At 55.6% G+C, this 19,750-nt stretch overlaps 3 protein-coding genes across 3 annotated transcripts in view; 1 reads left to right on the top strand and 2 right to left on the bottom strand.

Moving 5' to 3' along the window:
* The window catches only part of LOC146764301 (uncharacterized), a 237,570-nt gene that overhangs the window by 14,013 nt on the left and 203,807 nt on the right, over positions 1 to 19,750 (bottom strand). The window contains 1 exon segment of the mRNA XM_085564995.1: positions 17,048 to 17,425. Within this exon segment, the coding sequence (XP_085421121.1) occupies positions 17,048 to 17,425 (378 nt within the window).
* LOC146764304 (serine/threonine-protein kinase PAK 3-like) lies at positions 1,530 to 8,308 on the bottom strand. The gene is given in 11 exon segments (XM_085564969.1): positions 1,530 to 1,625; positions 2,072 to 2,209; positions 2,627 to 2,823; positions 3,104 to 3,203; positions 3,596 to 3,713; positions 4,467 to 4,576; positions 5,589 to 5,637; positions 6,469 to 6,637; positions 6,754 to 7,297; positions 7,751 to 7,788; positions 8,230 to 8,308. Coding segments are annotated over 11 exon segments (1,632 nt in total). The 3' UTR covers positions 1,530 to 1,535.
* On the top strand, positions 12,922 to 16,059 carry LOC144247120 (H-2 class II histocompatibility antigen, E-S beta chain-like). The gene is made up of 5 exons (XM_085564968.1): positions 12,922 to 13,097; positions 14,116 to 14,258; positions 15,005 to 15,286; positions 15,852 to 15,961; positions 16,051 to 16,059. Exons 1-5 carry the CDS (start codon positions 12,922 to 12,924, stop codon positions 16,057 to 16,059), a joined length of 720 nt encoding a protein of 239 aa, XP_085421094.1.

Below are 19,750 nucleotides of genomic sequence, written 5' to 3'. Positions count from 1 at the left end.
ACACTCCCCAGCACTAAAAAAAATGAACAACACCAGATGACAAGAAAACTCTTTCACCACTCTGAAGAGATGACAAATCCAGAAAGTCTCTCCTGGGGGTGGTCGCCCGGGTCTGGGCGCTGGGGATTGCTCTGGGCACTGGGGATGGCTGCTGCAGATCACAGAGCGCAGGCTCCCGGTGCTCCTCGGGGTTCCCAGGTCCCAGTCCAGAGCAGGTTGGATGGTATTCAGGAAAGGGAAATGGAAAGAAACAGTCCAGGGAAAAAAATGGAATGCCTAGTTAAACTAACTAACAGGAAAAAGCAAAGGCAAGAGCGGAAGCAAGAGCAAGCAAACAAAGCCAGCAAAAGCAAGCCAAGCCAGCCCGCACAAGCCTCTTGTGGAGAACAGACCATGGGGGGAGGTGAGCCGGCTGATAACAAGACAAAACAAACCTTCACTTTCAGAGTCAGTTCTGAGAGCACAGAACAGAATATCAAACATGAACAGAACCCACGATTGGGGATACAAACACCAGAACCTCACCCTGGGACACCTGGGTTTCCACATCAGCAGGCGACAGTTCCTGACAGTCGAAGGGTCAGCGGCAGGGTCCTCATCACACCCGTTCCTTAAATGTTATCTGGCCATGCAGACGGTTTTAGCTACTTCCACAAGTACTTTAAATGAACATTGGCTGTTTCACAAATACCTCTGAGTTATTACTGTCAGTTAGTTACAAAAATAAAAGCATTAGTTATTATTTCACAACTACAGCTACTTCTGCAAAAGTTAACATTCTATTGCACAACACATGGCATCCACTTCAATATTTTGCAAAAGCCAAAACTAGTATGTATGTTTTTCACACTGTGCACAAACTAAACTATCATCCAAGAATGATGTTCTGAGGATATGAGCTACACAGGGGCCAGGGCACTGGCCACAAAAAGCTAACAAATTATACTACAGCAAAAGCAGTTAAAAGTGATTACAAACTGTACTGTATCAAAATAGTTGTGACTAAGAATAAGTTGGAGAAGTCAAGACATAAGAGCAAAAGCCACCAACTACATAGTTCTCTATAACAAACCCAGGGCAGGTGTTTCCCTTGCAGGGAGCCCTGGGGCCTTCCCCGGGCCCCTTCTGCCCTCTGGCAGAGCCGGTGGCATTTTCCAGCACACGCAGTTTGTAACCAAGAGTCGGGTGCAGCCCAGAAGGCTCCGAGCGCCTCCTCCCAGGCTGACTCTGCAGATCCGAGGCTGCTCTGGGCTCTGCCAGGGCTCTGCTGGGGCTCAGCTCTGGGCCAGGCTGGGCCCGCTCTCCCCTCACATTGCTCCGGGCAGCCGAGTCACAGAGGGAGGAGGAAGGGACACCTCAAGGGAGTTGAGGTTTAAGAGAGTTTTTATTCAAAAACCTGCCATACCAAACAGGCTGTCATAAGATCTGTAACAAACAGGCTGTCCTAACTACCATAACCAACTAGCACTGCTAACTACCATCACTAACTGGTTGTCCTAACTAACTACTGTAACTAACAGCTTTCCTCCAGTGCTTCATCTCCTCTGCTGCTCCCTCAGTTGCTTTGCTGCGGTGATCAGAGGGGTCAGGCTGGAGAGAGGCTTGGCTGATGATAAAAATGGGTGCTGCCCAAAGGATAAAAAAGAAAGAAATGAACTGTTACTTTCCAAAGCCAACTTACTCACAGGCTCTGTTGCAACAGGACAAAGGGAAATGGTCTGAAACTCAGGAGAGGGAAGCAGGCTCAGGTTAGATCGAAGGCAGAATCTTTTTGCCAGGAGTGGGGAAACACTGACAGAAGGTGCCCAGGGATGTGGGAGGTGCCTCCTCCCTGGGAACATCCAAGCTCAGGCCAGGCAGGGCTCTGAGCACCGGACCTGCCTGAAGATGGCCCTGCTCCTTGTGGGGCACCAGGGGCAGATGCCCTCAAAAGGACCCTGCCAAGCCAAACCCGGCGAGGATTCTGCTTGCTTTGCGTGTGGAACGCAGCGAGGCTGGAGACTATCGGAGGGGCCCCAGCAGAAAACCCCTCCCTGGCGCTGCTGCTTCCCCTCAGCTGCTCGGCATTCACCTGCAGCAGCTCCTGGGCAGACCAGCGCTGCTCCTCGTCCGGCTCCAGGCTGCACTCGAGGAAGTCCCGCAGCAGAGCCGACAGGCGCCGGGGCTCCTGCAGCTGCGGGGTCCCGTTGTGCCGGATCAGAGCGCGAGCCTGCAGGAAAAGCAAACTCAGCGCTCTGCCAGCTTCCTTCCCACCCACAGGTGCTCACAGCGACCCCGGGTTCTCAGCCCCAGCTCCAGGGGCACTTTCCTCCCTGGCAGAGATGCTGCTCACAGCTCATTTTCCTGTGCCAACCAAGAAACCCAAACCCTGGTGCTGCCACAGCCATTGGAAAGAGCTGATGCGCTTGCTTCACATTTTCAGGTCATCCTCACAGCCAGAAGAGCTGCAGCAGTGTAAATCCCAAAGCAAATTGTTGCTGGAGAATGCAGAATACTTGTCTGTGTTGAGGCTCGAGTGCTCTGGGAATTCCCTTCCCCAGGTGCAGAAACCTCCAGCTGCTGCTCCCAGTGCAGGGTCACCCTGTGCTCACAGGGCTCTGCAGCCCCTGGAGAATTTGCCTCTTACCATGGCCCTCGTTTCCTTGAAGTAAGGAGGTTCTCCTTCCACCATCTCAATGGTCACAATGCCAAAGGACCAGATGTCCACCTTGGGGCCATAAGGAGAACTGGTCACAACTTCTGGGGCCATCCAGTGAGCAGTGCCCACCATGGAGCTGCGCCGGTCCTGCTCAGAGCTGAGCTGAGCACAGAGGCCAAAATCAGCTGAGGACAGAAACAAACACTGTCAAAGGCAGCTGGAATGAGGAAACCGAGCACCAAGACTCCCCACTCTCAGTCTGAGAATGCAGTAGTGAAGTCAGCTGGAAAAGTGCTCAGGGCTGTAGCCAAGGGAAGGTGGAACTGGACCCTTAAATAAACCCTCAGCTTTCGTGCAGTGGCTTTTACTGATTCCCTTGAAGCTTTAGATTCCAACTCCTGCCCCTCTGGCCCCACAGCCCCACAGCCGCACCCGGGAGCGCCGTGCCTGGCCAGGAACACCCACCCAGCTTGACAGAGCCGGCCATGCCCAGGAGGATGTTGGAGCTCTTCAGATCTCTGTGGATCACCCGGTTCGCATGGAGGAAATCCAGACCCTACAGGCACTGAGAGAGAACAAGAAACACCAGGACAAAAACCAATGGCCAGAATCTATCACACAAGAAAGGACAGGTCGGAATTCTGCCAGCAGCAGCTTTGCTGTGACAGGCCAGGAGTGCAGAGCAGACAGGCTCCAGGCAAACGGTTCAGGGCAAAGCTGAGAACAGCACATCAAATCCAGAACAGACAGAGAGTGCCACAACAGCAGGAAAGAGAGCAAGAACAGAGCAGAAGTGCAGCGATGCTGGCAGGCCGTTCACTGCAGAGGCTCTTTCTTCTCCAGCTCATAAAAACAACAGAGAAACAGAGCCCTGAGCATGGAGCCACTCCTGTTCTCACGCCTCTGTGGAAGGACCATCGTGTCCAAGCCGTGGCAGCCACAGGCAGGATCCCTCACCTCCCGACTGACAGCTGCCATCTCTCCTTCAGCCATGCGTGTCTGTCTGACAACGTCCTGCAAAGTTCCTCCATCCATGTATTCCATCACCAGCCAGAGATCTCCGTCAACAAGGAAGCTGGAAGAAAAAAGCAGTGACATGGAGACGAATGTGCAGTGCTCAATTCCCCCATGGAAAAGCCTGGAGTGTAGTTTTGTTTCCAGGTCACTTGTCCAGGAGGACAGAATCTGATGGAGAGACATTCCTGCCAGGCTGCAGAGTCCTTGGAATCTGCACAGTCTAAAGGAGGAGACCCCTGTGAGAAAGGAGAGGCCTTAGATGGCAAGCAGGTGAAAAATGCAGTTTAGCAACAGCCCAGATCAGTGTGGAACCACAACACTGGCCCCCAGCTGGTTCAGCTTCTGAGCTCATCAGTTCCACCATTCCCTGCAGAACAAGGCAACACAACCCCCAGGGTTATCCAGGGGAGGAGGCCGTGCAGCACTTGGGACAAAAGCAATCAGAAACCTTTCAGAAAGTCCCTTCAGAAACAGGCAAGGCCAGTGAAAAATGGGCAAATGAGGCATTTCTGGAAACAAGGCCCTGGTTTTCCTGGCATCTGCAGCAATGGAAAAGGGCTGGGAAGAAGAAGCCAAGGGAAATAATTTCTGCTGTGGTTTATCAGCACTTGTTGTAAGACACAGAAAACAGGGTCAGCTTGAAGGAAAAAACAAACCAAAGTAACCAAAGCACATGGAGGGAGCGAACTGCCAGGCTGCTGTTTTGGGAAGATACGGCTGGGTCAGGCATTTTCAAAACAGGCTACAGACTACGGGTGCCAGGAAAGGTTAAGGCAGGGCCCGTGCACGGGGTGAGGCCTGGAGCACTCACCTGTCCAAAGAGTTGACAATGTTGGGGTTCTTCTTGTCCTTCAGGAGCAGGAGCTCATTCACAGCGCGTTCCCCGTTCTGCCCTCTGAGACTCATTTTCTTTATGGCCACCTGAGGGGACATTGCAGACCTTTAACTGGAGGAGTCTGTGGCAGGAGGCCACAGCCAACACGGGGCGAGGCTTTTTGGAGCGACAGAGCCGGGCTGTGCCAAACTGCCCTGGGATGGGCACCAGAGCTCAGCAAGGGCCACTCCCACAGCCCATTGCTCTGCTCGCTGGGGCTGCTTACAGGACACATGGCCAGAGACATTTGGCCTTGCAAGCTCTGCAGAAATGGCCCCTCAGCTGTCAGCCTCCAAGCTCTAACCACATTCTCTGCACCTACAGTCTTCTCAAATGGCCTCAACACTCTCATTATTATTCAAACACATTTTGCAAGCAGGAGGTAATTCTGGTTCTGTGAAAACAGAGCAAAACAGCCAGTAACCCTTTAGCAATTGCATGGGATTTGGTCATGATTTCAGATGCAGCTGCTTTGTTTGGGATTGCACAACAAAGCAAACACACACATCCATTGCTCAGGTGATCCCTGTCACAGGCTGTCACTGACCCCAGACCCAAAAACAACTGCAGGGTTTAGGAGAGAGCTTTGCTCTGGACATCCATCTTCTCATTTCTCTCCCTCTCTCTCTGTGGACAGCTGAAGTGGAATTAAATCCCCAAATTGAGCCCAAGCAGAATCTCTCCCTAATTAGGCCTTGAGGTACCCTTTGAAGATGAAAGGCAGTATGGAAAAACTGCTAAATAGTGTTCCTGTCTGCAGCTAAGGTGAAGATAAATTGGGCCTCAGTCTCCAGCCCTGATGTGTTCACACTTTTAGATATGAAGAGCAAGCCAGCGCGTCCTGCTCTGACAGACACCGCTGCCCTCCTTGCATCCCTTTGGGCACTCCAGAAGGACCAAGTGTGTCCCAGCTGTGCTCTGCAGGCTGACACTGCTCTGCCTTCAGAGGAGCAGCCTGTGCAGGAAAGCTCTGCTGGCCCCCAGAGCTGCAGCCACAGCTCCCAGCAGAGGGGAGAGCCCTGGAGAGCTGCCAGACGTGCTGGGCGTGTTGGCACTGACCTCTCCTCCAGTGGCCCTGTCGAGTCCTTTGGAAACGGTTCCGAAAGCCCTGGAGACAAAACAGCAGAGAAGAAAGAAGCAGCGCTTGAGGCCCTGGGAGTGAAAGCCAGCCCAGACAGGAGATCTCTGCTGCCTGCAGCGCTCACAAACACCTGGGTGCATCGACCCTTGCAACAACAACACAGCAGCCACCAGCCCTCTGCCATGCCAGGTGTGCAAGAGAAAACTGAGACCCAACACAAAGGAATTGGGCTGGAGCAAATCCCAAATGTCCACACTTAATTGCTTTAGTTCAAAACCTGAGGTGAACAATGGGTGTCTAAAGAACTGGAAAAGAATGCATTTCATCCTTTTCCATTTCCTGCCTAAGACCTGCAGGATCCACAAGGGCCCTGCCATCAGGCAGGTGATGCATTTTCCCCCAGAGTGCATCGGATCTGTGTCTGTTGCTGAATGTATTGGCTCTACGAGCTGTGCTAGAATAGAGCACTCATTAGTTCATCGCTGGTTCCTGTTTCCAAACCATTAGGTTGTTAATGCTGACTAGAGGATATTTTTTGAAGCAAAATATTTGAAAGAAATCTCCTTGAGAACTCTTTTCTGACAGTCACCAGATGGTGAGTGGCTCTTTTAAGCAATCCAGTTCCAGACACAGAAGATCTCCCAGGTCCTGCTCCTTGCTGCAGGCAGGACACTGCCAGCCTCAGGGGCCTGTGACGGCTCCTTCTGACCACACTTCTCAATTCTGATCAGGACTGAGAGACAGCAGGATGGCACCCCAGTGTCTGAAGGTGTTTGGAGCTCTCCTGACTTCTCCCTTGATCCTGAAACCAGCACAGCCCCTGGGCTGCTTGTGCAGAAGTAGCTGCCGTGCACTTACCCTTGGCCAATCTGCTCCACTTCCAGGTATTTCTCGGCAGGATCCTCCACGCTCACGATGTTCCCTGAAAGAAACCACGTGGAAGAGGCTCCCTCCCAGAGCGAGACCCCGCCAGAGCAGAGCCAGAATGCAGCCCCACTCCCTGGGGCCGTGAGCCCCTTGGTCTCAGCTGGGAAGGACAATAAATGCCCCTGTGACATTCAGCTGCAGAGCAACGCTGGCTGCAGCTGATGCCGAGACACACACACAGCCCCTGCTCTGAACACAGGAACAGAGCAGACGTACTCAGCTGCACTAGGCACCACTCCCCTCTCCCCTCTGGCTGCAGGGCTGTGCTGCTGTCAGAACCTTCAGCCCAGGATCCCACAGCGGAGGGAGGTTCCGTGTCCTCTTCCCAAGCACAGGGAGGTTCTGGGTCCTCTTCCCAAAACGCTGCAGGTTCGCCGTCATCTTTCCAAGCCAGGGGATGTTCACTGTCCTCTTCCCATGCTGGGAGAAGTTCACCCTCCTCTTCCCAAGGCACAGGATGTCCTCTGTCCTCATCCCACAGCGGGAGATGTCCTCTGTCCTCATCCCACACCATGGGGGCTTGGCCATCCTCGTCCCGCACCAGGGGACATCCACTGCCCTCGTCCCACGCCGGGAGATGTCCACTGTACCTGTCCCATGCCGCGGGAGCCTCGCCGCTGTATTCCCACAGCGTGGGATGTTCGCCCTCGTCTCCCAGAGCAGCGGGAAGTTCACTGTCATCTCCCGGCACCGAGGGAAGTTCACCAGCGTCCCCCAGAACAGCGGGGAGCTCACTGCTGTCTTCCTCCTCTTTGGCCTCCTCTTTGGGAGCAGAGGGAGCCAGAGGAGGGGCTGGTGCTGCTTTTGTGCCCTGTGGACAGACGGCAGCGTGAGGGACGGGAAGTTCTATCTCAGTGATCACCTTATTTATCCTCAGCTGCACATCCAGCTGCACTAAGCAGAAATTGGGATTGGGGCTCTTCAAACTAACAATGGGCTAAAGTCGACATTGCCACTTATTGTTGGGAATTCCATATTCCACCGTGGCTAAAGCCATCAAGCAATCCTCTGCCTGCAAAACCAGACCTGCAGCTCTTCAAAAGCTCTGCAGCAGAAAAGGAGAAATCTGCTGGGATCCCGCTGCTGCTGCTGCTGCTGCAAAGACTCTGACAGGAACTTTCCTTCAGCCTCCTAAGCTGGCACTCGGCTGCCACACGCCGAGCTCACAGCTTGCTGCACAATTCCAAACACCAAAGGTTCCTTTCCCACTCACCGGAGGAGGAGCTGCTCGGAATCCACACATGAGGTGCCCTGCAACGGGAGAGGGAACATGAACCAGATGCTGTCAGGAAAAAACTGCCTGTGGTGGGAAATGCCACGGAGCAGGGCAACCCCGAGAGAGCATTTTGCTTTCCCAGCGTCCCTCCAGGAGCCACAGTCCCTTCCCACAGCAAGAGAACAGCACAAAATGCTGGGCTGGGTCGGTTCTTGGCTGGGCAGGGAGTTCCCGGCTCTGCTGCCACAGACTCCCCGCTGGAGGGAACAGAACCCCCCAGGGCTCATTGCAAATGCTGTGCACGCCCCGCTGGCTGCAGACACCCCCTTTTTCAGCTGCAGCTGCTGCCAGGAGCTCTCCCAAAGCAATGGTGCCTTCATGGCCATTTGGTTACAAAGTCAGCTCGGGTCCAGAGGGAGAACAGAAAGCACACAGCAAGCCCAAAGCCACAGCACCGAGGGAAAACCTCGACTTACGTGCCAAGTGGGTTAAAAAATAGCCCGAATAAGCCACAGAGTACAGCGTGCAAACTGCAGCAGCCACGTGCTGGATCATTTTGGCTGCGCTGCACACGTCTGCAGACTGCAGCCCTGCAAGCACACAAGGACACCCGTCAGGGCTGGGCTGGTGCTGAGAATGCCTCGGGCAGGAGGATCCTCCGGCAAGGAGCAGTGCCCAGAGCCACTGGGGACACTGAGGCCTCCGTGTCCCACAGCCACGGGAGCACCTCGGGGACGTGGCAGTGCTCCTGTGACATCACAGCAGCAGCTCACGCAGAAACCGCCCGGAAGGTTCTCCTGGGTCACAAAGGAGCACAAAGAACCCTCCCAGGGCACAGCCTATTGCCCAAAGGCTCCAGGAGGAGCTCTGAAAATGCAGCAAACAGGGACACCCCATAGCCCAGCCTGAACACTGAGGAGGAACAAGGACGGGAGCACAGCAGAGGAAACAGGACCTTTAGGCACTGCTACTTCTGACTAAAGCCAGCAAGCCGTGTTCCCGCTGGGATCTTTGTTCTCGCTCTAAAAACAAGCAAGGTGCTCCACTCTAAATATACAGAAGGCAGGAACTGGGCAGGAGGTGGGATTAGGAAGGAGGAGGAGGAGGGAGAGAGGAAAAGGAGGAACAGGAAGAGGAGGATGAGGAGCAGGAAAAGGAGGAGAAACAGGAGGTTCCAGTGCCCCCTGAGGCCGCAGCACCCTTGGCCCCAGGACCATCACCCCCAGCTCATCCTGCAGGTGAGAGGGGAGGGGGAGCTCGTCCCAAATCTTTCGGGGGGTCCCTGAGAGGGTTTTTTATTGGGGTGTGTTGGGAGCTTGCAGATTGTGGAATTGAGCCCCAGATGTCGTCTGGGAGGCCCAAATAAACCCTGGGAGGTTTTTTTCTGTGTGTGTGTGTGGGTTTGGATCTTGCAGGACCCCAAAGCTGAGCCCCCTGGGGGATCTTTGGGAGTCCACGTGGCCATTGCCCAGTGTCACCAGGGGGAGGACATTGGTCCTGGGGACCCCCGGGGGAGCAGAGGAGGGGAACCCCTGGGACCCCCGGAGTGGGGAGAGCAGAGAGGGGTGATCCTGGAGCTGGGGGACCCCGGCTGGCTGGAAAGGGGGGGAGCCTGAAGAGGAGGGACCCCTGGGACCTCTGGGATCTCAAAGTAGAGCATCAGGGGAAAAGGGACCCAGGGAGCCCCAACAGCCCCTGGATCATCCCTAAGCAGGACACCTGAGAAGGGGGAACCCCTGGAGCCATTGGACCCCCATCATCCCAAGGAAAGGAAACCTCTGGAACCCCAAAAGTGGAGAGATCAGAGATAGGGAACTCCTGGGAGAGTTGTTTTGGGCTGAACCTTGATACTGTGGAGATTTTCATGGACACAAGAGCCCTGCTGAGTTCTAGGGATGGACTTGGGCAGGAGGAGCCTCCAGTCCAAGGTGCTCTCCTCTTGTTTTTCCCCCAAACCAGGATTTGTCATTCCCTGCGCGTGGCTGGATGGAGGAGGAGGAAAAGCCCCAGAGATGCTGCAGGAGGAGGAGCTGTAAACCCAGCCCAGGGAGCTGTGGGGAGGAAAGAGCCCCCCTGAGCCAGGAAGGCGGGCGGAGATCCAGGCGGAGCTCGGAGCTGGTGGAGAAGCCTCATGGCAGGGAGAAGCCCCACAAGTGCTTGGAATGTGGGAAGGGTTTCAGCCGGAGCTACCACCTGATGGAACACCAGAGGATCCACACTGGGGAGAGGCCCTATGAGTGCTTGGAATGTCAGAAGAGCTTCAGGTGGAATTCAGAGATCGTCACTCACCAGCACTTCCACACCAGGGAGGCCCTGCGGGTGTCCTGAGTGGAGGCAGAGCTTCGTGCGCTGCTCCAGCTCCATCCCCATGGGAGGATCCGGGCTGGATGATCCCCAGTTGTTGCAGCCTGAGCTGCTACAAGGAGAGTCCAGGGTAAAGAAGCAGAAAAGGCCTTTGCATGGTATCCACAGATGTTTGATTCAGCCATGCCGTGAGATGTTCAGGGTTTTCCCCAGCACGCCCATCCCCCTGCTCCAACTCTCAGCTCTCCCTGTCCCGAGGAGTCGAGGTGGGGGTGACCCTGGTCCCTGGGCAGTACAAAGATGAGGCCCAGTCAGGGAACAGGGAGGGAGTGGCCCAGGGACACAGGAACAGACACAGGAACAGGGAAAGGAGCAAACGGAGTCCAACAGCCCCTTGAGGGAAGCCTCCCGCGTCTCCCCAAATCAGGGAAATGCCCCCCAGGGTCCCCACAATTCTCCTTTTTATATTATTAAGAAAGCTTCTCTGGAGGATCAACTGAATCAACACAAAATGATAAAAACAATCAAAAGCGCTCATATGACAATTTTCAAAATGCAAACCATTCTGAGTCTCTAATGTCCAAATAGATTTTCTTAGAGCTGGCAGGAGGGATGTGGGGTTTTCTTAGTCCAGTTTATCAGGAGATGGAGTCAGGAGCCTTCAGTAGGGACTGGTTCTCTGGCTCCTGTGGCAGTGCTGCTGGCTGTGACAGACTCTGTACGAGGTAATGTAGGTGGTGGTGTGCCTGTTGGAAACTCCAAATAGAAATCATTACTTTTTAAGAAAAAGATGGTTACTTTAGGAAAACTGTCCTTTCTTCCCCTCCAATTACACTCACTTGGGTATTATGAAGGAACTCTGGGGAAAGGGACTAGTGGAGGGAGGCCATGGAAAGGGGGAAAAGGAGGTAGGAATTTGTGGGAACATAAAAAAGGGGTAATAGGACAACGGAAAGGAAACAGGGAAAGTGGGAGGGGGGCAGGGAGGCCACAGGAATTGGGGAAGGGTAGTAGAAGAAGTGGGACTTATCGGACTGGAAAGTTGTTTTGATATGGAGGTGGAGTCTTGGATGGAGGGCGGCTTGTTGGTGTTCTGTGCTCTTTCAGCTTTTGGGCTGTTGCTGGGATTTGGTTGTTGGTTTTGGGTTTTATTTCCCCAGTAGGAGTGTGGAGGACTTCCATGACATGGGTAATATTTTGCAGGTTTGCAGTTTGGTGCATGTTTGCCACCTTGCACTGGAACTCCACCAGGTCCTGTCACATCGGCTGCTTGGGGGCCTTTTCTTCCTTGTATTATATTAAATTCCACAATTTCTCCATCTCCTAGACTGTGGAGTTATTTCCTGGGGTTATTCTTTTTTATAGCAGTCTGATGAACAAGCACATCTTGTTTGTTATCATTCTGGGTTATGAAACGGTATCTGTTTTTGACATTGAACCATTTCCTGTCCCCAGAACGTTCATGGCAAGGACTTTTTTACCTTGGCCAGCGGGTTTGCGTGTGTGTTGGTGATGCTGGACGTGGCGCCGGTGCTGGGGCGCTGCCGTGCGGGGCTCGTCCCGCTCCCGGCGCTGGCGGCCGCGCCGAGGCTCGGCCCCTTCTCCTTCCCGGCTCTGTCCCGGCCGGTGCCCGCGGACGCTGCGGGCGCAGGAGCTCCGGAGCAGCAGCGGGGCGGGGGCGGCAGTTTCGCCCCAGGACTGCGGTTCTGAGCCGCCCCCGGCGGGGCTGCCCGCCCGCCGGCCTCGCCCGCCCGCCCTCGGCCCCGGGGCCGCGGCTGCCGCTCGTTGTCTCCGTGCGGGACCGCGCCGCGCTCCCCGCCCGTTTCCCGGACGCTGCGAGGGCTGATCATTTCTAGGTGTTCTGGAGAGGGCAGCGAGGTGAGTTAAAGTGCACAGGAGGCCAGTGAGGGCAGTTTGCTTGGAAATGGCCGAACTGGCCACAGTTCAAGCACCTCACGTTGTTAATGGGCACCACTGCCTCCCCCACCCCTTTGCTCACGGCCAGGGCTAAAGCAGTTTCTGAAGAAGAGGCCTTAGTGCAGGTGTCGACCATCTGTGGGATGGGTGGCTCTGGATCTTGGGGAAGAGCTCCGAGAAGCTTTTTGGTTTCCGGGTTGGCGTTAGACATTGCCATTTTTCCCAGGAGTTCATCCCTGGCCTCTACGTTATCAATTTGGCGATCGATGGCCTCTGGGAGGTGGTCAACAAACTTAACAAATGTCTCTTCAACCCCCTGATGGATTGAAGAAAAGTTTTGGACAAGGGTGGTTCCATCAGGGATTTTTAAAAGAGCAGTCTTTGCAGCAGATTTGATATCATCTAAGACATTGTTGGGCAGCATGACCTGATCCTCTGGTCTGCTAAATTCCCCCTCTCCTGCCAAAGCCTCAAGGCCTTCCTGGCCTTCGCCTAAAACTTCACTCAAGTCATACTTGGATAGGATTGGCTTTAAAAGTTTTTTCCACTGCAATAGTGCAGTGGTAATGTAATGGAAGGCATGGGGAATTAAGGTATGTCCTGTGAAAGTTTAGTCCAATACATTTTTAAAATATGGAGAATTGCGGCCGTAGTCTCTGGCCGCTTTTCTCAACTCCTTCCCCTCAGTGTGAGGAATCCGCTCCCATCGCGGCTCCTTTCCCCGTTTAATGACGACAGGTGCCACAAGGCAATCGAGATCTCCCACCAAGTCCAGGTCCCCATCCCGCAGGGCTCCTCCCTGATCCGTGTCCAGCCTCCTCCCGGCCTGTTGTTACTGCCGGGGTGCCGCCGTCCTCATCCTCTTCGGAAGGTGGGTCGGGGCGGGCTGGAGCGCGCAGCCTCCGGCGGAGCGGTGGGGCCCGGTGACTCGGGGCCTGCAGGCCAGCATGGCGGGCTTCCAGCCAGGCCCACGTTCGGTTCCGCGGCGTGGGAACCGGGATGGGCTGGAGAAGGAGGGAACCACCCTCAAGGGCCCACTCGGGGATGTGGGCAGGGGACAGAAGGGGCTGGTCCCGACGGTGACACCATCGACGCAGCTGCGAGCGCAGGGGAGGGACCCGAGGTGGGGCTGTACAATTGACATTCCTGGAGCTGGGGACCAAACTGGGGACAGGGCAGTCGGGGACAAGGGAGCGGGGAAGGCTCGGGCTGGAGTGGCCAGGGCCAGCCCGAGAGAGGGACTGAGTGGGGCAGGAGGCAGCAGGGAGTAGGTGACAGCCCTGTGCCCGTGGGCAGGGTCTGGCTCCCATCCCACCCATAGGGGAAGCAGGGTTAGGATCAGGGAGGGAGGAACACGGGGAAGAAGAACCAGGGACCCAACTTTCTCTCTTAGGCTTTACTAATTTAAAAATCAAATCAAAAATAGGATTAAACTTGCCCACTTTATAATTTCCCCCCGTTTGTATATCATAAATGCATCACCAATCTTTTCCCCAGAACGAAACTGATGAAACATCTTCCTGGGAAGCATCAGGAAATTGCTCAAACAAAAACTGAACAAAAGTTTTAAGATCCCTCTTTTTAAATGAAATGTTCCCTAGTACTAAAGTTGCTTTAATCTGAATATAAATCTCTCGTTGAGCTGGGAATAAATGATTGTCCATGTTCCCCAAACAACCCAAAATTCCCCCCCACGAGGCAAAAGGATTAACTTAAGATAAATGTGTTCATATGTGGTGCTCTCCCCCGGGCACCTGGCAGCCCACGCTGCGAGTACTCACCAATGCGAGGGACACAAAGGAAAAGCGAAACCTCGAGGGGGCTGGTGGGCTCCTGCCGGTCCTTTGGATTCTGAAAGCTTCCCTTCCAAAGCGGCAGCCTTCCCTCAGAATTCCAAAGGGGTGCCGACAGGCCAGGAGAAACAGTCCTCACAAAGCGAAGGAAGAAGCTCCTCCTGGAGCTGGTCCCAAACGGCGCTTGAATTCCCGAAGATCCCGGATCCGATGACCTTCAGGAGACGCTCTCCGGGACTGGACAACTGCCCAAGGTCCCTGTTCTGGGAGCCATTTGTTCTAGCCTGAACTGCTACGAGGAGAGTGCAGGGTAAATAAGCAGAAAAGGCCTTTGCATGGTATCCACAGATACCACGGGACAGAGACTCCAGGGACAGCAGCCAGGTACTGCAACAGCGACGCGCACGTTATGGAGCAAAGAAGGACTGCGGTGGACTGGCTCTGCCGGTACAACCACGAGTATCTCAGCCCGTTCCTCAGGGAGCGCCGAGGTGAGCGTGGGGCAGAGCGTGTGCCCTCGAGCCCTGCTCTGGCAATGACACTGAGGCCCCTCAAAACCTCTCTGGGAATCGCTCCAGAGCCCTCAGCCCTCCTTGTGCCCATCCCCGAGACCTTCTGTCCCTGCCACTGACCCCGTGGCTCTCCCAGTCCATCCCAGTCTCTCCCAGTGCCTCCCGGCTGTCCATCTCAGCCTGGCGTGGCGCTGCCGCCCCTCAGCCAATCAGAGCGCGAGTCTCTGATGACTCATCAGTTGCCAGGCAGACCCGCAGCGCCGCGTGCCCCGCACTGGACTCGGCCTCCCAGTGCCGCGCGCTTCATTCCCAGTTCCTCCCAGTGCCGCCCCAGTCCCTCCCACTCCTTCCCAGCCCATTCCCAGTTCCTCCCAGTGCCGCCCCAGTCCCTCCCACTCCTTCCCAGCCCATTCCCAGTTCCTCCCAGTGCCGCCACAGTCCCTCCCACTCCTTCCCAGCACATTCCCAGTTCCTCCCAGTGCCGCCCCAGTCCCTCCCACTCCTTCCCAGCCCATTCCCGGTTCCTCCCCAGTTCACTCCGAGATCTCCACCCTCTCCGAGTGCCCCCCATCCCCTCCCCTCTCTCTGAGTATCATCCCAGTCTTTCCCAGTTCATTCCAAGTCCCTCTCAGTCCATTCCCAGTCTGCCCCAAGGCCACACCACCTCTCCCACCTCTCTCCCAGTTCCCCCCAGCTGATCCCAGTGTGTCCCCGCTCTCTCCCAGTGCCCCCCACCGTGTCCATCTCGCTGGTGCCCTCGAGCTCCTGGCCCAGCCCCAGTCACCTGCTCTGCTCCTTGGTGGATTTCTACCCTGCTCCCATTCAGCTGAGGTGGTTCCAGGGCCAGCAGGAGCTCTCTGTGGTGGCCACCGACATGGTCCCCAACGGGGACTGGACCCACCAGCTCCTGGTGCTGCTGGAAACCCCAACCTGGGCCAGGGTCACCTCCACCTGCCAGATGGAGCACGTCAGCCTGGAGCACCCCCTGATCCAGCACTGGGATACAGGTGAGGAATTGGGGGCACTAGGAGAGCCACTGGGATGTGCTGGAATCACCTGGGAGGGAGTTGGAGAGAGCCTGTTTCAACTGGGAGAGGAGGTTGTGGGTTTGGAAGGGCTAAGAAGGGGTTTGGAGAATACTGGGGAGGGTGGGATGGGGTTCTGGGGGTCCTGGTGGACACTGGGAGGGAGTTTGGGTGTGCTGGGTGTGACTGGGAGGGATGAGAGTGAGCCTGGAAGAGTTGGATGGAGACTGGGGATGGAAAAGCAGAGGTTGGGACAAGGTTGGTTGTGCTGGGAAGAGACTGGGAGGAGTCTGGATGACCCCTGGTGGGGCTGGGAAGGGACTGACAGTTTGGGGGTCCTGGAGCAGTGGGGGGCAACTGGAAGGAGGCTGTGAGATACTGAGAGGGACAGGAGGAGCTTTGGTGGGTCCTGGGGATGTCAGGAAGGGATCAAGAGGGAGGTTTCAGGGATCCTGAGTAGGTTGGGAGCAACCAGGAGGGTGCTTGAAGAGGCTTGGGTGCCTGTGAGAGTTTCTGGGGGGTCCTGACCCCTGTGGAAACCCCAGAGATGCTGCTGGATGCTGCCACAGCAAGATGCTGACAGGAACTGGGGATTCTGTGTTGGGCTTCATCTTCCTGGCACTGGGGATCGGGTTCTACCTGCACAAGAATAGGGGGGTTCCGGGGGTCGTGTCCCCCCTCCCCCAGAATGTGAATGCTTCCCCGGGGTCCCCAGCCTGGTGTCACCCCCTTTTTTCTGCCCACAGAGCTCCTGAGCCGCCGGCGGTGAGAGCCCCTCCCCGTGACCCCGGGCCCGGCCGGCACCAACTGCTCCATCCCCACGCTGATTTTGGGGGGACCTGTGTCTCCAGACCTGCTGTCACTCTGCCCCTGCCCCCTGCTCCCAGTGTTCCCAGTAAAGCTTCCCAGTTAAACCCAGCCCAGTTCATGGGGGCACTGGGGAGGGACTTGGGGGGACCCCACGGCGGGGCCGGCACTGGGCAGGGAGGGCGGGTCCAGGTGGGGAACACTGCCTGCTGCGGGTCTGCCCGGCAACTGGTGAGTCATCAGCCCCGCTCGCTCTCATTGGCTGACTCTTCTCCACCGCGTTCTCTCATTGGCTGAGGAGAGGCCCGGCAGTGCAGAGAAGGAACGGGAGAGATCCCGCCCCGAGCACCGGCACGGGGACAACAGACCCGGCCTGGGCACAGGGAGGGAATTTATTACCAACCAAACCACGGCAGCACCAGGAGAAGGGAAAGAAATCCCTCCAGCACCTTCCCCCACCCAACGGGGATCACCCACAACAGGGTTATCCACCATGGAGAGACGGGGACATCCGAGTTTAGAACAAAGCCAATTTTATTGAGTGTACCAGGTGTTTATACAGGGATTTACTTGTATGGTGATTATAGAGGGCTCTATTTTTGGTAACAATTTCCCATTGGTTACACATTCTTTGTGACATCAGGTCACCTGGGAACATTTATCTTATCACAAAGTCTCACACCATGTTGCTTGGTCAGTCTTCTTGCCCAGGGAGACTGAAACTGTGTCTGTGTCTCCCACAGTTTCTGCTCAGTCAGGCCTCAGATATCGGGCCCCTTTATCAGCTCCATTGCTTTACTCTCTGTTTTATTCCCCATACGGGGACACCAGGGCTCTGCCCAATGGGGGTCACTGGGGATCATCCAGCCCGGATCCTCCCATGGGGGATGGAGCTACAGCAGCACACCAAGCTCTTCCCTCACTCTCTTCCCTCACTCCAAGCTCTTCCCTCACTCATGGCACTCACAGGGCTTCCCTTAGTGGTGTCTCCGTTGGTGCTGGGTCAAGGTTGAGCTCTGTGAGAAGCCCTTCCCACACTTCCCACACTCGTAGGGCCTCTCCCCGGTGTGGATGCGCTGGTGCACGGTGAGGTTGGAGTTTTGCTTGAAACCCTTCCCGCAGTCGGAGCAGTGGAAGGGCCTCTCCTCTGTGTGACTCCGCTCATGTACGAGGAGATGGGATCTGGTCTGAAACCTCTTCCCACACTCCCCACACTCGTAGGGCCTCTCCCCAGTGTGGATCCTCTGGTGCTCGATCAGGTTGGATCTCCAGCTGAAACCCTTCCCACATTCCAAGCACTTGTGGGGCTTCTCCCTGCCATGAGGCTTCTCCACCAGCTCCGCGCTCTGCCTGGATCTCCGCCCGCCTTCCTGGCTCAGGGGGGCTCTTTCCTCCCCACAGCTCCCTGGGCTGGGTTTGCAGCTCCTCCTCCTGCAGCATCTCCGGGGCTTTTCCTCCTCCTCCATTCAGCCACACCCTGGGTATGACAAATCCTGGTTTGGGGAAAAAACAAGAGGAGAGCTCCTTGGACTGGAGGTTCCACCTTGCCCAAGTTCATCTCAGGAAATCATTGGGAATCTTGTGTCTGTAAGAACCTCCAAAACACCAAGATTCAGCCCAAAAATACCGCAAACTTCCAAGACACAAATCAAAAACTCCCTAAACATCACAACTCAGGAAAATACTCCTCCAGGATATAAATATTCAGCTGCCACATAAAACCAAAGCACAAACATTTATCCCAAGCAAGCTCAGAAACACCAAGATTCACCCCATGAAAATCGTGGATCCACTTCCACAGTCACCTGCTGCATGTGGAGGGAGCAGCATTCCTGGGCTGGGGGGAGGCTGCAGACACAGGGAGGGGTGGAACCTTCTGCTGCTTCCTCTTTCTGCTCCTCCTCCTCCTCTTGTGTCTCTGCTCTTCCACACACTCCTCTTGTTCCTGCTATTCCTCCTTCTCCTGCACAATCCCACCCTCTCCTGCCACCTGCACCGTTTGACCATTCTGTTCCTCAAGCCTGCTTCTCCTTCCCTTCTCCTCCTGGCCCCAGGCCCAGCACCCACTGCCGGCTCCCTCTTCCCCCCAGCCCCACAGCATCCCAGCGCAGGGGCAGGGATGGAGCTGGGGCAGGTCGGGCTGGGGCAGCGCTGGGCTCTCGGCCGCTCCCGCCCGCACTCGGTCCCCACTGCAGCCGCTCCCGCCAGGACAGCGCGGGGGGGCCCGGCCTTGGCGCTGCCCCACTCCCACCTCCCCAAATTCCCCTCGCGGGGCCATGGGGCCGAGGGGGGGGCGCAGGTGGGTCCAGGTGGGGAACGCGGGGAGCTGCGAGTCTGCCTGGCAACTGGTGAGTCATCAGCGCCGCGGGCTCTGATTGGCTGAGCTCTGCCCGAGCCCTGGGGCTGCAGCACAGAGGGGACACCCTGCTCCAGGGGGGATGTCCCACAAACGGGGGACCCCATGGAAGGAACAACAGGAAAGTGTCTTTACAAACAGATGCTCTGAAGCTGCTCGGACATAGGGCTAGAGGATTGTACATAAGGGTGTGACAGGAGAATCCATTGGTTTCCGAAAATGTTATTTGATGACACAGACTGCTGCTCAGCCAAGGTCTTGCTAAATTCATTAACTTGGAGAAGAACAACAAAGCCTTAACAGAGCCATGAATATCATCTGCTATACAAAAGTGGGGTGCATATGAAAGGGGTAAGCAGTAGGTGGATTGACAAGTCTGTAGCTCTCAAGTATTTCAGCCAACACAGAAAGGGAAAGGGAGATGCAGCTGGGAAAATTAGGATGAAAAGGAGACTGTGTCCTCCAACAATTGGAGAGATCCCATGGGGAATGTCCCTTGGCCTCTCCCTTTTATTAGGAAAGAAATTACTTTTACAGGATTCCTCTGTCTGCTCTGTGGACAGAATCCTCTGCTGATGTCAATTTTTCCACACACCCTGGGGCTCATCCCCAATTCCTTCCACCCTCCGGGGCGGCGGGCAGGGAGTGCAGCTGAAGGTTCCTCACCCACTTTGGGTGATCGGCTCCCTTGGCTGGCGGCGGCACCGGGGATTGATTGGGGACCCGGGAGTGACCAGGAGACAGACGAGTGACACATCAGGGGGGTCTGTGAAGAGTCAGCAGGGAGAGAGCACTGAAAATCTCATCAGTGAGTGCCCTGGGATCTTTGGGGAGTGAACATGGCAGGGCACCCATGGAGGGGAGAAAAGGGAAAGCCAGGGAGGGGTCCTGGCCAAAGGGATGATGATCCCAAAATGTCTCTGAAGGGTCCCTTGGGAGAATGTTGAGGTAGTTTGCAAATTCCCCCAGAGGTAATTAAGGACATGGACACCCAGTGGGGCAATGAGGGAAGTGGAGAAGGGATTTGGACAACAGGTGATGTATGGTGTTCATGTGCTGGGAAGGGATCGGGTGAAGGGGAGTGTGCAGCAATATGGTTCAGGCAAGAAGCAGCAGGAGGAATCTGTGTGGTAAGAAAAAGGATGATGGCAAAGAGGAGGAACAGAAAAATACTCAGGATTGGCTTGTTTTCGAGCACCGTTTTTTGTTTTTTCCTCAGAATTTGCCAGCTGATACTTTCAATTCGCAGGAGAGGAAAAGCAGGAGGTCAGGATGCCAGGGGT

This window comes from Lonchura striata, chromosome 35 (assembly GCF_050655825.1).
Source record: "Lonchura striata isolate lonStrDom1 chromosome 35, ASM5065582v1, whole genome shotgun sequence".
Taxonomy (NCBI): Eukaryota; Metazoa; Chordata; class Aves; order Passeriformes; family Estrildidae; genus Lonchura; species Lonchura striata.
The sequence above is the reverse complement of the archived record's forward strand: the minus strand, read 5'-3'. Positions and strand labels throughout refer to the sequence as shown.

Coding starts and splice junctions, on each gene's coding strand:
- LOC144247120 (XM_085564968.1), top strand. CDS start 12,922: ATGGCGGGCTTCCAGCCAGGCCCACGTTCGGTTCCGCGGCGTGGGAAC. Junction 13,098..14,115: donor GCGCAGGGGAGGGACCCGAG/GTGGGGCTGTAC, acceptor TGGTATCCACAG/ATACCACGGGACAGAGACTC. Junction 15,287..15,851: donor GATCCAGCACTGGGATACAG/GTGAGGAATTGG, acceptor GAAACCCCAGAG/ATGCTGCTGGATGCTGCCAC.